General features: G+C 40.2%; 1 protein-coding gene across 1 annotated transcript; it reads right to left on the bottom strand.

Moving 5' to 3' along the window:
* Window positions 1-265: 265 nt before the first annotated feature.
* LOC111327981 (endoribonuclease Dicer-L) lies at window positions 266-13856 on the bottom strand. Its single transcript, XM_088724659.1, has 12 exons — window positions 13318-13856; window positions 12254-12943; window positions 10465-10668; window positions 9243-9682; window positions 8527-8696; window positions 7544-7676; window positions 6876-7088; window positions 5689-5862; window positions 3097-5034; window positions 2646-2817; window positions 2282-2354; window positions 266-1651 (listed from the first exon to the last, which is right to left on the bottom strand). The coding sequence occupies exons 1-12, from the start codon at window positions 13547-13549 to the stop codon at window positions 1474-1476; spliced, it is 4617 nt and encodes a 1538-aa protein (XP_088580785.1). The 5' UTR covers window positions 13550-13856; the 3' UTR covers window positions 266-1473.
* Between the last annotated feature and the right edge of the window lie 2765 nt (window positions 13857-16621).

The raw sequence follows: 16621 nt of genomic DNA, 5'->3' as shown, positions 1-16621 counted from the left end.
ATAATTTCATTGTTTCGTATAAATCTTAAAATCGTTCAAAACTTAAAGAAAAAAACAGGTTTACCTTTTTACTGCATTCTGTTTACAACCGCAACGGTTAGGCCACTCACTTTAATCACTATCTATCACTGAACAGACAGCGAATAATGTAACCAATCAGATGGCAGCATTTTGTAATACAACTGAAGTAAATTTATATCAGTTACCATCGCTGTTTATCATTGAATCACGCGGTCTTTTTCAAAGGTAATGGCAAACTAGCGGCTCAAAATAAATCTTTCATTTATTTTTTCAGTTATATACAATTATTTAAGAGAGAACTTTCCAATTCATTTTAGGTACACTATTTACAACTACAACACATATCGTGATTCCCAGAAACGGTCTTGTATTCTTACACTATGCGGTACATTTTTTATGCGTTTATGCATTTTTTATGCATTTTTTATGCGTTTTATGCGTTAACATTTCTTACTAGAATTAAAACTGGTAAGACAACATAAATCTTTAAAAGGAAGTACCAGATCCCCAGAAAATAGTTTTTACGTCTAAAATTAGGGACCTTAAGCAACCAGGACGGCGACGGCAACGAGGACGTAGAAAAACAAGAGATCTAATTCGCAGAACAATAGCTCAGCACGTGCATTTTGAAACTTTGTACATTTCTTAGCCGTCCTATGCAAAACAACAACGTGAAATCGCCAAAATTTGCGTCATCTGCGAGCCGAAACCACGACGGCAAATATTTTAATTTCCAGTTGAAACTCAACGCTACTTTTATACGTCATACTGAAGTTGAGCTGTGGCGCCGTATGAGACAATAAGCTCATGCAGCTATTTTTGAAATTCTAACTAAGAGTAGAAATTCATTTTTAATCGAAGTCTTCCTTGGCGTTGCCGTCCTGACTGCTTAAGGTCCCTATTATATATTCAAAACTCATATACCTAAACACCATGTTACGGTAAACTTTCACCACTTTCACCGTTATTGCTGTCAGAGTTTTCTGTATTTTTTTTTCGGTTTGATTTACTGTTGTTTTGCATAACTGCGTTTTTCTCTCTTTTTGTCAGCGATAACTCCGTGACACCCACTCTTAAAATACAGAGTCATTTAAAAGATAAAAGTACATAAAAATATTTTAAAGCCGTATTTACAATGCAAATGTCTCGTCCACTATCGATGTCTGAGAAAGTCAATCGCAGTACTTTAGAGAAACTTTTAAAATAGAGTAATCTTAAATGATGCCCATTCATTTATAGCACATCGTCTACATAAACGTAGCTCCCAGAGAAGGATGTTCATGTCAGAAATTTAATTTCATATGTTGCGGAAAATAATATACAATAATAAGCACTAGAACATAAGAAATTTACTTCCCATAAATGGCGTTCCGCAGCATTCTCTAGGACAACTAAAATCAAAGAAAGCACCCTTAACAACAACATTGATGTCCTCGAAGCCCGCACTGAAACTCAATCTTCTTCGTATACCGCGGAGTGCTCTTGTAAAGATTTCTTTTCCAGTCTTTCAATGGCAAGCTTGGCAGCTGTAGCTTTAGCTATCTTCATGTTCGTTCCCTTTCCATTGAACTCTCCCCAGTGCACTCTCAGAGTACACTGGATCTTCCCATCATCAAGGGTCTTCGCTTTCCTGGAGAAAACAGACACATGAACATCAGAATAACCTATAGTGTGATAGCTAGTAGACAAGGCTTCTCTTACTCGCTCTAAACGCGTGAGATATAAGAAGCATGGCGTAACGTAAACCACATGTGGCCACTCTCGGGTGCGAATTGTAATTTGCGGTTTTCTAAGCTTTACTGACTGGTGTGCAGATCTTAAGCGCACGAGTGAACTTTTTCGTGGGAGTTATTGAGATTATGCGATCTGGCAAATTTTACCGCACCGCTACCACATTTCTGTGTAATCTTCCTCAACATCTCCAAATGTCGAGAGAAAATTTTGACAATTTCTTGTTCCACCACACTACTTTTCACCCTTCGTTCACGCCGAATAGTTTTATTTTCCGTCATTTCAAGGTAATTCTGACACTGTACACGTGCACGGGCCCTTGATTTTGGAAAGGTCTGCCACACTAGGCCACACCTTTACGAACTACTTTTTTTTAGAACTGCTCACACTATTTATAAATATCGCTCTTGGAAAGAATGTAGTCTATTACGCACTACAATTATTTTCATCTTTAGCTCAGTCAACCAGAGACGTATACAATGAGAGTCAACCAACTATCAAATATTTTAAACTTGAACTTCAAACTCACCCAAAGTCGGCCCTCTCGTCTTCCTCGTAGACATGTCTGATGGGATTTCGCGGTATATTCACCGAGTAATGATCTGAATCGAAAACATCAAATTAATCAATTTTTTTAGTGTTCTTTTTTTTCTCTAGGTTGGCTATCAAACAGCGTTCCTTTACATTTTTGATAGCCTGGGCTGAATGCTTTAACTCGATGTTGAAGAAGGCTTTCGTTGACTCATCCTAACTCATTTGTCAACTTATAGCGAGAAAAAGTTCTGAGTTCTTTACTGGCAGGGTTTTTCCCAAGTAGGGTCCTCGTAATGATAAGTGTAAGACTCTTGTTACTCTCCCAACTCTACCCTCGCGGGTGAAGATGGCAAACTTACCGATGTAGGGTTTCATCATGCGGTAGTACACGCCCCACGTTTTAGTCAAATCCATACCGCTGTCCAAAAATATCGCGCCTGCTACTGATTCAAATATGTCACCAAGAACTTTAGGCGCCTCGATTCCTTCTTCTTCTTCTTCAGACACGATAATAAATGGGTCAGCAGTGACCTGATAAATGAATGATACTCTTAAGAAATCAACTGAAAATGATAATTTGGCGGAGAAAATAATCTTTAACCCTATGGTCCCTGAGAGTAATTATCATCTAACGTCTTCTTACAATATCACCCTGATTTACAGGTTAGGGTCACGAGAATACAGGAATGATCACCAACCACAGAGGCAAATTCTCCTTGTAAGCAACTTAGGAAATATATTAAGAATAGTATGGAAAGTAAACAAACTGATGTTAGGGTGTAAACGGTTGCAGAATGAAGTTCACCCTACCGTTTGAGGGCGATTGTGTTTCCTCTCTTCTGCCTCATCTTCCACTCTATCAATAAAGTTCTTCACAGTTTGGAACCACTTGGGAGACATATGCTTGAGAAACTTGTGGTAATCATGTTCCACGGCAAGGGTGGCAAAGATGTTATTGTTCACCAAGGCCTGTCGAATATCAGTCAGTTGTCCGGGTGACAAGTTGACACGACGGAAGTACAAATGTTGCGTGACCAAAAAGTCAAGCAAAGCATCGCCAAGGAACTCGAGTCGTTCATAACTTGGTGTGACACGGTTTTCGTGGTACGACGCGTGAGTTAGAGCTTCTACCAAATACAACTTTTGTTGAAAATTGTACGAGATTGCTTTATTTTCAAAGTTTTCCAGGCCAGAAGTGAGACGGGAAACCATATCTCCTTTACCTTGCGTTGCTGTTACATTTGTCTGATCCGGCCAAAATCTGGCATAGCAACCCGATTTGCTATTCTCTGCCAACGAATCAATGCCGTCGTCGGAATCAACTTCAGGTAAAATTTTTAGCCCTAGAAACTTCATGAATCGCAGTGCACCAAGATAACCACAGGAAATTAGATACGCTCCGATCAGTCCTTCGACGCTGTCTGCTACGGACTTGTCCGCTATCATTTGCGTGTTACATTTCTGGCGCAAATTCTCTGTAGTAGTAAGTTTTCTCTTCTTTCCACTCTCACAAGTCTCATCAACTTCCATTGCCTCGACCGTGTCCCCGCTGTCAACTTCCATGGCTGAGCTACCTGTGGTGCGATTTGGTGGTACGTCGCCAAACTGACATCCCGTTGGACACCAAACGTCGCGAGCCAACTGCGTGCTCTGAAGATACTCGCCCAAAGATTTCTTAGCGGCTGCTCGGTACAACGCTAAATTACTGATCTGGTTTGTCTTACGCCGGGTCAGCTTACCTTCGTCTTTATCGCTGTACGTGCAGAAGAGATGAAGGGACACGGCCAGCTTCAGAAATGAGTCTCCCAGCATCTCTAGCCTCTCCAGATTAAACGCATCTCCGCTATGGGTGGTGGTAACTGCTTGAAGAACAAGAAAGGAGTCGGGGTGTTTAGCACATGATGAACTGGAACAGAACATCGACCTGATGTCAGAGAAAAGCGCATCATCGTCGTTTACAAAGTCCAGAGCATTGTCTTCAACTTCCATGGACATTTCTCTTGAGCCTTGTTCAGCTTCAATGGGAGAGAGAATTGATTCATCTGTTGGGTCGCTTACACCAGCAACCATGGCCTTGAGATCGGCAACGAGAAGGAGGGAGGTGACACGCTGAAGAACTGATGGTAGAATCTGTGACACGCTAAGAAGAGAAGCTCGAATGGGAATCTGGTTACACAATTCTGGAACAAGACAAATCACTCGGCGCTTGTTTTTTGTTTTTACTTTTCGGTCCACCAGAAAATTCAGTCTACCGGATAACTCTTTCACTTCAACGAGAGGTTGATTCTTGTTCGCAATGCGTCCCATTTTTCCGTATTTAAGGCGAAAATATTCTTCATAAGTGTCGCTCAGCGACTTTTCCGGGAAGGGAGACATCGGATTCAGATCGCCACGAATATTCAAAACAGCGTACTTTTGTGGAGATTCAACATAGTTTTTGGTTACCAGTGCGTCTACGAAGATAGGCACATTTCCACGGCTTTGTTTGCGTGCGCGCAAAAGTTCCTCTTTCATGTGATCAAAGTCAACACTCCTTCCAGAAGCCCTCAACATAACAATGAAGTAACCATCCCTACTTTCTGGTGTGAATTCCACGGGAGAGCGCAGAACGTGACGGAAGAGAAAGAGATGAAACTCGCGAAGAACGTCCAAGTCTTGTTTGGTGTTGTTTGTACGCAAAGGAGATCTGTGACATCGCAAGGATACCGTGACTTCGCCATAGTTAGGATAAAGTTTGAACGACCGTATCTGAGGAGTGAAAAAAATTGCATTGTAAGATGCAGGGGAACAACTGTAGTTTATTAGCAGTGGAACCTTACAACTGCAATTTAACGAAGGGCTGAATGTGTACTCAGTTTTACGGGTCTGCCACGCAAACTAACTGCTTGTTACTACGCACTCTCAGTGGCCAACATAGCAGGAATCGTTGCTGTTTGAAACTGCGCAGTCCGTGATATTGGTTTTGGTAAAGTGGTATACGCTGCCATTGTGAACCAGTCAGAACAAGGGCATCTCTACAATCATTTAAATGATAGAGCGATTTTCGATTAAATGTCGTAAAACTAATACAAAAAAAGTAATCCTGACGGGTAATCGAATAAAAAGAGGAAAATACCATTAAGAGCAAGAGAATATTCTCTTGTTTAAGAGCCAATAAGAACTCAAAGGATAAAAAAACAAACCGCCTAAAGCGCGGGAAAACGCGGGTAACCAAGTCATGACTGGTTTCAGTTTTGAAGCTGATTGGTTGAAAGACTGGCGCACGTTTTCTTAACCAATCACACTGCGAAGTAAAGAAATACGATCTCGGGTTACTTTCGACAATGGATTGAAAATTGCTCTAATGTACGGAATTCGCCGGTTAGCTTATAGCAAATGAAGTATTATTAATCAAGTACTAACCCAAGGAACCCTTTTATTTGTCAGCATTCCAAATGTGCAAGTTTTACCGGGAAACAGTCGCTCACTTATAACGAACTCTTGTGGCTGGGTAAGTTTAGTAACTTGTATGGTGATGGTCGTGAGGAACTGGGGCTGACCATCTTGTACCAAGCTACCAACAAATACTTCAGGAACCTGGACAAGAACAAAACATCACGTAAAGAAAGTATAGTGTAAATATTCGTCAAGAACGTGAAGCGAAGGAGAAACCTAGATTCAAAGTGAGGATTCAAAGTCGAATGCTTTACAACCAGGGCTACAGAAAATAAGCTGTATACCTAAGGCCAGTCCCTCTGATATCTTTGGAGTAACTGGTGTGCAATGTTATGTGTTTAAATGGCTGTGTCTCACAAGGACTGGGAACTACCGAATTCACGAATTTGATTGGCTGAAATCAATATTGAAAGCGGTCTAGATTTTCCCATCTAGACCGGTATCTAGACCGGTCTAGAAAAAAAAGGTACAAAGAATATAAAAAATTGGCATATAGACACAGCCATACAATAAACATCTTATTAACCGAGCTAAATCGGTGTGTATGGGAGAATCTTGACCTCGGTCGCTGGTACAGACCGAACGCACTGTACTGGCGACCTCAGTCAAGATTCTCCGATACAGACCTCCCGATCGGTCAATAAGAACTAATTATTGACTGAGTTGAAAGGCCAAACGGGAATCGAGCGCAGCGAAGTCCTTAAGTCATGACCTAGATCCATACTTTTTCCCGTTCGGCCCAACCTGAATCAGTCGATAAACATTTCATTAAATGACCGCCGCTCTCACTGCTACTTTCTCTTTTATTTCATCTTGCATCTCGCGAGGCCGCACGCATGGCCTTAGGGATTTTCCCGCCCTGCTCGCGAGGTTACGCACGGTGTTACAGTGTACAGCGGTTTTTTTCTGACGTTTCCCTTTGAATTTTTTCGCGGGAAGTTGGCGCGCAGTCGACCAGAATCGATCCTTTTGTGCATACCCGACGTTTGACTGCTGTGTTAGCCGATTATTTGTTAAAAAAATTATTATTCAGGGACTGGCACACCTCTGAGTTGACTGGTCAAATGTATGCATAGACATCGTCCGCGCTTTTGTTAACAATATAATGATTTAGAGTGAATCACAGGCTAAAATTGTGAAATTCAACTGCTTACCTTTCTCTTATATCTTCGTCTTCTCTTCTTTGTTCCAGCTTTTGGTTTTCCGCCTGACTCAGCTGCTGCATTTTCTTCCAACTCACTTTCCTCGTCAGATAGAGTCCGCTTTGGTAACAAGTCATCATCGAGCTCACCAATCTTGTGAAGCATTTTGCAGGCTTTGAGCGCAGCAGCCATCTTGGCTTGATTCTTACTCAGCATTGGTTCACCCTATTGAAATACAGAAAGCAGTCATACAAATGTAAGTGACCACGAGTGCAGTGCAATTTGGGCTGAAATCATACGCGTGATTTCAAAATCGAACGAGTGCGTAGCGCGAGTTCGATTTCGATGCGATGGAATCGCCATTCGCTCTGACGAAGGGCTAACGCTCGAAACGTCAGCTTTTAAACTCTTTACGGTGGCCAATTTACAATTTCAACTTAGTTGATATTACCAAATTCTCGTTTTAAACTACTGTGCTTTTCCTGGTAACTCAGCTCAGAGAGTTAGAGCAGTTTTGGATTGAGCATCATGGAACCCAGACCAATGTAGATGAGAAGAAATTTCAGAGCAGAGGGTAACATTATCACTACCTGATGAGAACTACAGTCTGTGAAAACAAGCAAATTGTTGTGGCAAGGCTTTTATTTTTAATTCAGAAAAGGCAAATCTTCCTGACTCACTATTATGTCTTCACGCAGTTGACAGTTTATTGGCAGTGTTAGTTTACACCAGTAAATGTCTTTCCCAATTTCTTCAACCTTGTAAACAGGCCTGGGCGCTGTAAACCGGTCTCTTGGAAGCTTTGAACAGTACCTGAAAAGACAAAAGTAAAAACATCGATATAATTCCAGTTTTTCAATGCTTATAACAAGTTTTTAGTCATCTCTGTACTAAGTATAAGAATATTCAACACTCCTGAGTTAAAATTTAAAAGAGCATGACTTTTATGTAAATGTATTATGAGAACTTTTAAAGAGGCAGTGTTCTCTTAATTCTAAGCTTGACGGGTTAAAGAAATCAACCAGTACAGTAATTCCAAGTGATGAATTCTTAGTAATGGTACTACAAACGGTAAATTTTACCACTTATTGCCTTAAAAGGAGAACCCTGCTAAGGTGTCAACAAACATATCAGTTTTTAGGTGATCTTGAGTTTTTTCGGGAAGCAAGCAAACTGCTCTGCAACACAATAGGAACCGAAGTTTGCTACCCCATCAAGGCTGAAGGGAGCCCAGTGCTCTGAAACTGTGAAATCCAGGGTGCCCAGCATATGCTTTTTATGAAAAAACTAAGATTCCTGAGTTTCCCAAGTGCAAAAGTAAGGTGCCAGTGGGCACTCGGCACTGTTAGACCACAGCCCTGCCCCATAAATAACAGGCCTTCCTGTTTTTTACAACCACATCGTCCAATAATAGACAAGTACATCACAATTCAAAGTTGACCCTTTATACCCCAACATCAGTATGCATATTCTCCTTACCGTTCTCTATACATTTCCTAAGGAGCTGACAAGGAGAATTTGCTTTACAATCAACAGCTTCTGTAGTTGATGATCATTTCCATTATTCTTTTGACCTTAATGTGATTTTGGGCTGATGCCGTATGGAGAAATTAGAAGCTAGTCACTTAGGGGTTAATGGGGTTAATGAATTCCTTGCACTTACATGGAAAGTAAAGAAACGCTACTGCTCATGGTTACTCTGGCTCCCTTTCCATTGCGTGGTATGTATGGAGGCAATGGATCTGTGTCTACTGATTCATTACACTCCTCTTCTGTTGGCTCCAACCGACCATGGCACCTCTCCAATAAGATTTCCTCAATTGCACGCAGCATCTGGGGAATGAATCGTTTTTAATAAGCTCCCTAAGAATGAATATTTTATAAAAGGTTCTCACTCAGGTTGTGGAGCACAGGACTGTTGTGCAAGAGGTCGAAGGTTCAAACCTCAAGGTTCAAGACTAGACCAACACTCAGGGTCCTAACATAACTTAGGAGCCTGATGATGTGCTGCCTTATGCTTTGACATCTGGAAAATTAATGGTTAGACAAACCTACTCTTTTCAGATAAGGACGAAAACCATAGGACTTCTCTCCTGCATCTTTACTGTATATGTCAGCAGGGAGTGTTAAAGAACCTACAGACTTTTGACGTGTATGGAATGCAGCTCCCAAAGTTGTGGTCTGGCCTTGTTATTGTTTATTCAGGCCTCCATTTAAACCAGCTTTAAAGCTGAACTGGACCAGCCTGTCTAAATATTGCAAATAAATGAATGAATAATAATTTCACCAAAGGTTAAAATTTAACCTTATGGAAATGTCAATGACCATCAACAGAAAAGGCATGGGTTTTTACTGACTTTACTACTTAAAATACCATACCTCCAATTCATTTCTTTTTTCCACTTGCTCAATTTCATCTACCAGCATGTAGTACCTGGAACCTTTAGCACGAGCTCTGCCCTTGGACTGTACATAGGAACGATAGTTCTTTGGGAAATCGAACCTGCAGACTACATTACATTTGGGGATGTCTAATCCTTCCTCAACAACAGAGGTGGCTATCAGCACATTGAATTCATGTCTTTTCTTGTCATTTCTGAACCTCCGCAGCACTTCTTCCTGTTTCTTAAAATTCATCTCAGTGTTACTGGAGTAGTTGACTCTTGCACCTGTGCCGTGACCAATCACAAAATTACTTTTGATGAAAGAGAGCTCACGGTCAAGTTTGGCAGCCATGTTAAGCTGTTGGCTGAGGATTAGTGCCGTGTATCGTCTCTCAACAAACACAATGGCACAGAGTGTCTTCTCCTTGTCAGATGCTGAAAAATAACCAAAGTGAGAATCACCAAGTTGTTTTACAGAGTGGCATGGCAGATGTCACTCTTGACCTTTGAATTCACTAAACAGATTTCAAGAAAAAGCTAATTTAAAAGCTGGTTTCTGAGTGTGTGGGGATCAAGAAAAAAAATGTATAAACCTGGTTGTTCATTATAATGATTATTATAATAACGGTATTAAGCAATTGGCTAAATCTTCCCAAGGTGAAGCTGGCTAGCAGATAGTCATGTTTGGTCATTTTTCCCTGGTGATTTGTTCGTCAACCAAAAGCTGTTTCTTGATTGAATGAGGAGATAGCTACAAAAATTTAAAATTTCCTCTCAACTTTATTTCTCTGAAACATTATTACAGTTTATATTATCATCATTATCATTTTCACTAGAATTACTGTAATTGGTTTCATTATTACTGTTGTTACTATTGATGTTATGCCATTGCTATTTGAGAGGATTCCACTTAACTGCTTGCTGCTAGTAGTGAACCAAAAGAAATTTCTCTTCACAATAACAATTGAATTCAAAATATAAAGGAGCTGAAAAGAGAGATGTTTTGAGATTTCACACAAAGTCTCAGCGTTAAATTTTAGGAAGGTCTTGGCACAATCACGAGAACTGAAATTGAGATCTTAGTAGACAGGGTCAAATCCGAATGAGAAATGTCAAAATATTCCATTTTGCTGATCTTCTGTCTTTGTTTACACTAAGGATATAAAACTTCAGTTTCATAAAAGTAAAGTACTGTTAGTCAACAGAGTATTCCTTACCTTCATACTGTTGTGAATCAGCAAACTCCCTGAAAACATTCAAAAGCTCCTGAAGTTTTGGCATGAAATAACAATGTCCACTGTCTTCAGAGCCATCACTTTCAGTAAAATTACAGTAAATGCCTCGTAGTTGACGCAGCTGGGTGGCACTAAACTCGCAAAACATTCGTCCTTCTTTGCTGCTTTGAACCCTACATGCTCTGTCTAAAAGAAAAGACTCAGGTTTTAAAGTACATTCTATTCCAGTTGATCAAAGGAACCTCAATGCCATGGTTAATTTTACCTTAATTGGAATAGTTTAGTCTTGGTATACTTTGAATTTTTTTTAATCAATGTTTAAGAAATATCTGTTTATGGAGGGCTAATTCTTTGACCTTCGATGTGGTTGGCATCCAATTTCTCCCTCCAACATCACCCACTGAATCAATCATTTAGTTTCCAAGAATAATAAACGAAATGATCACCAACTAAAAAAGGCTCTTGATTGTTAAATAAGTTCTCCTTGTCAGCACCTCAGGAAATATATAAACAACAGTATGGAGAATATATATGTAATTTGATGTTAAGGTGGAAAGAGTAAAAGCAAAATTAAAAAAAAAAATCCTATACTGTCAAAAATTTTGGAAGCAGAGGTATGGGATTGTTTCCTATTTTTTGGAAACTAATATTTGGTTTATGTTGACCTTACTATGATTTTTAAAAATCTTGAACTTGGGGCACAGCCCAGGGGGTCAGGGTACTCCATTATTTGGGTTATAATGGAAATGAATAAAGGCTGATTTTCTGCCTTTAAAAGCACACACAACCCCCAATCCCTCTATTCGCTCCGGCAAAGGGCTAACGCTCGAAATGTCAGCTTCTGTAATCATTACGGTGGCCAATTTACCATTTCAACTTTGTTGATATATCCAAATTATAATGGAAATGGGCTGCTAGACAGGGTATGGTCATTTGGCCTGGCTGTCCTGAACATGGTATGCAAGTTTATTCGCTTCTGTCCTTAACAGGGTCAGAACCTGTTGTCAACAGGGTATGGTATTACACGCCAAGAGACCTTAACCGGTCATTACTTAGTTCTTATTAACCGAGTGGGAGGTCCGTATGGGAGAATCTTGACTGAGGTCACCAGTACAGACCAAACGCAGTGAGGTCTGAACCAGCGACCGAGGTCAAGATTCTCCCATACAGACTAACCTAGCTCGGTTAATATGTTTATTATATGGCTGTGTCTTATATGCCAATTTTTTATATTCTGTGTACCTTTTTTTTTAGACGGTCTAGATGCCAGTCTAGATGGGAAAATCTAGACCGCTTTCAATATTAATTTCAGCCAATCAAATTCATGAATTTGGTAGTTCCCAGTCCTTGTGCGACACAGCTATATAATAAAAGGTCATCAATCAACATCAGATCATTTTCTGAACGAGAATGCTGTTTTTGTCTGTACCCTTCAATTTTAATTATTTTTCTGTTTATCAGTAATTATAGCAAGTGAACATTGACAGAATAGATTGTATCAGTAGGTCTAGTTTCTTTGTAATGGATAACATGGTGATAGAAACAATAAATAACTAGGGAGTGTGTATTTTGTCTCTTTGTCCTGGAAAGGGTCTTAAAAATAGAGGGTGTTGTCCTACACGGGGTAGAGTTTTTGAGTATTTTTGTCCTACACAGTCAGGATTTCAAACGCTTGGCAGCACCTTCACACCTACAGATGGGTCAAGTACCTCCCCCCCGCAGGTGGGGGGGCACAGTCACAATGATCTCTAGAACTGAAACTGTACCATACCTAGATCATCAATTAAGTATTGTGCCACTCTGAATGCAGCCCAAGGCCCCAGTTCATCCAACGTCTCTTTACATTCCCTCAGAGCGAACTTAGCATACCAGTGTGCATTCTCATTCTCTCGCCGACTCACCCGACAGTTGCAGAGAAAACTAATTCCTGGTTTTAAGACATCTGACAGGATTTGAATCAGAGTTTTCACATTTTCGTCAGTACTCTGGTTTGGGTAAACAAGAATCAGTTCCTCGGGTTTAGCAGCATATCTTACCACGTCTTCATCTTGACTTGTTTCGCAAGTAGATCTTAAGGTGCGTTCCAGCTCTACGATTTCTGATTCAATTCTATACGGCTTTACTTTTCCATTAACTATCGAGGCAGTTAAACCCATAACTTTGGGTAATCGGCGCTCTGGGCAGTCGCTGAAGCACTGCATTATCTGCCTGTAAGGATCATTCTTCTTAGCATGGTGGCATTCGTCAAAGATCAAAAGATTCACTTGTGAAAGAAGTATATAGCTATGTAACAGCAAGTCGAGAAATATTTGAGCTGTCATGACCAGAACATTGCATGTGTTGAACTCCTTTTCCCAAATTGGCTTGTCCCAGAAATCTACTCCCATTTCTCCAACGTAATGCTTGACTTTCAAGTCTGTATGTTTAGCGATCGCTTTTGCTTGTTGACTAGCGAGTGGAACTGAAAAAAAAAAAAAAAAAAAAAAAAAAAAAAACAGAAAGAAGATGTGGGATACAAAAGAAGCAGATTTCCTATAGACCCTCTAGCTCCTCGCGATTAAAAAATTTAAACCACATTCTTGATCTTATATTTTAGTTTCCGGCAACGAAAGTTGCAATATTTCATAATCCGGCAGAAAGAAGGAATGATCTTCGATCATTTGTTCTGTTTCTCTCGAATTGTATTTAAACGTGCGAAGGTCTTTTGAAAGAACCGCCACAGTACCCCTCTCCGTTATCCTGACTCGACCCCACGCCAAGATATCGTACCCCCTCCCCAAGATATCGTACCTCCCTCCCCCTCCCCCCGATCTCATAAGAACTACTCGTACATACCTGTATTTACAAGGAAGAAAGTTCTTCGCCCGCCATCTTTATAGTTTCCTCTTACTTCATGAGCGAGTTCTTTTATAAGCATGACACTTATAAACGTTTTACCAGTTCCGGTGCCCAAACATACGATGGTGTTCCTTTCCTTCGCGCGTTCTAGGAGCTCCACTTGGTACGGCCGAGCTGAAAAATTTCCTTCGGCTTCTCCCTTTGTTTCACTTTCGGAAGCCTTTTCCATGGTGTCACTTATTGTAAATTTGAAATAAGAGAAAGCGCTAGTCTCATTATGCAGCCCTACATTGGAAATCCTTTCACGATGAGGGGCGCTTCAGATCAACAAGGAATTACCTCAGATACGGTAGGTCAGCAAGGAAATAATGAAAATTAAACAGTAATCGAATCAGGGATCAACAATCGATCGCTTCTGATCATGAAAATGCTTTCTTTAAGCTGATAATTCCTCCACCAAAGCTCAAAATTTTCTTCGACGGTAGATTATTCCTAAATAGCCGAAGGCAAGGACTATATCTAAATGCTTCGCTAAGCAAAATCAATACCATGACATCACTATGTTTTCCGAGAAAGTACCTAACGTCGACTTCCGGGAAAACTTTGAATACGTCAAAACAAAAGAAAACAGGAAATACAAAAGGTATGTAAATAATCCACGTGACTCACTCTGGTTCGTAACACTTCTATCAAGCGCGCTAAAAGAAAGTTGTGGCGCGTTTGAATAAGGAACTCAACCAGGACCCAACCATGCATACTCAATAAATTACTCATTTAAAGAATCTCTGATTTTGTAATGAAAGTTAAACAATTCTATTGTCGATGCCAGTCACCAAGATTACTCAGATAAGAAGAAGATAGTATGTTTCAAGGAACAATTTTCAAAATCATAACATTTCTGAAGCAAGGAGGCGAAAGTTTGAAAGCATTACTACATTGTACTTGAATATATAATTTTCACAAACGGTATTTTTCACTGTATTCAGGTGCAAGTGCTAACGGGTGACCCGGTGCTTCTGCGAACACCTATTTACTCTGAATGGGTTACGCCAAAAGTTTGCCATTTGGAATCTGGAATCGATTCTCGCTGGTACAATATAACTTTCTTCTTATTTTTGCATCGTTACGAACTAATATATTTTGGCTTCTCTTCTAAGCCGAAGGTAGTTTAACACGGTACAAGAAGACTCTGAAAGTATTTTGAAATAGCTCTGTCATGACAACGGTGCATATTTAAGCTGGAGTTTTCTGCTCAGTTTAGACCCATTTCGGCGAATTCATTCTAAGCGCCACGGAAATTCTAAGAAAGGGATTGACGTCTGTGACTGGAGAGCCTTTGATATTGAACACCCAAAAGTGGACCGTCAAACAAGTTGTCGGTATTATGTGGTCGCCGAAAGGAATTTTTCAAACTCTGACGTTTCGAGCGGCTTTTGACATTCCTCCAATTCTTTTCTCTTAACAAAGATAATAGATGAAGAACTTATTTAAGCAATAGACCGTACTTTCTGTCAGTTTATAGGCGTAATAAATACACACGCGGAGAGAGCTGGGAGAACGGCTCTAAAAATTTGTAGATCAAGAGCCGGAGGCCAGGGATTTACAAACGTTTTGCTAAGCTACCTCAGTTATTTTATGAATTGCGTATAAATCACATCATACATCATTGCAAATTAGTCTAGTATCCATCCTTCCACAGCCAAGCGGTTTTCAGTTACAATAGACTATTTTCGCTGTATTAATATTCAAACTTGGCTTCGAGGCTCGGTGAATAACGAAAAAAAGAAAAAAAAAAAAAGAAAAAAAGAAAAACCACTTCGAAGTCGAGGGATGAATAATAATTTTTCTTTTATTCCTCCTAGCCTATAAATCATGTTAGAGTTTTGATATATCGAAAATGGCCATGGAAGGATTTGGGCACGAGATCACATACAAATATAAACGAATCTGTATTAGCGGTCACCCACGGGGAATGGCAGGGTGACCGCTAGTACAGGTTCCACAGAATAGACATGTTATAAAAGACGCCATTTTTATCCCATAACTGACCTCTATAGCTCTAATGTACAGAAAATTTGTTAGAAAATACTTCAAACCTTGATTCCGGGAGGTAATCATAGATTAAATCTTATTTGAAGGATTATTCTTAGTTTTATTTTGTGGGGTCCTGCTTTAAGTGACCGTCCAATTCGGGTGGAAGGTGATAGAAACAGGCCGTTGGGACTCAGTAAAGGGTAACCGCTTGTTAGAGGTAGCTAAAGGGAAAGCAACTAAGGGAAAAGAGAATTCGGGGTGGTGTAGGGGACTGGGGCACATATTGCGTAATTATGTAACCCGTGACAACGGAAGCACGTGCTTATTATTATTAAGAGCCTGCCCACCCTGTTTAGTTGTCAATTCGAATCCAATGAATGAGAGAGTTAGCTTGACCGTTATTGTGCGAAGACCTTGTGAATGTTGCGATTATTAAACACGTTAACATCAACTTTGTGACTCGTCTTGGATACTGTCTCCAGCGGGCGGAGGAGTCCAGCAAAATGCGCTTTACAAGTAACGAAGATAAGATATTTCCATATGGTTTATTCCACCCTCGTTAACTCTCTTTTTAAACCCCTCACGTAATCTTTCACAGAAGCCTTTTCGGGTTGAGGAGAGGGAGGCAAGAATAACTGACTGACTTCGAACCCAGCAGGAAATAAGTTAGAGCTAAGAATGGGACGTTTTCTCATCTCTCACAGGGAGAAAGTGAAATTGGATTAACAAAGTGTAAGACACTAATAGCCCCTATCAGACATCAGGAAAGATTCCAGTGCATTTTATTCTGATCACATTAGCAAGTGAGAACTAATCATATCAAGAAAACCAACGAGGACGACATTGCATCTATAAGACTGATAACCGGTATGCCTGATGCATCCCGCGAGCGAATGCGTTCGCTTTTGGACTCCTTACAATTGACCCCTGGCTTATTTTCGGTTATTATACAGTGTTATGACAACTGAAAGTAACGAGAAAAGCTTAATTTTGACACGCATTCACTCAGCCTCTCTTTACATTCAATCGCCCTTCTTGGCTGTGTGTGCGACTGATTTACGCATCGAGTTCCAGTTTCACGTTTATCGGCAAATGCTTTAAGTCGTGAATCACAAACTACAAGAAGAAGCGCACAAGCCACTAACCCTAACAAAGTAAACAACGAAACTGTACTTCGGATTAAAATCTTGCATAGTTATTGGCTTTGAAGTGATCATCTCTCAAACACTTGTATCGTTGTATATAGCCGGCTTAAAAACCTCCATTG

This window comes from Stylophora pistillata, chromosome 6 (genome assembly GCF_964205215.1).
Source record: "Stylophora pistillata chromosome 6, jaStyPist1.2, whole genome shotgun sequence".
Classification (NCBI taxonomy): Eukaryota; Metazoa; Cnidaria; class Anthozoa; order Scleractinia; family Pocilloporidae; genus Stylophora; species Stylophora pistillata.
This window is presented reverse-complemented; position numbering and strand designations above follow the sequence as displayed.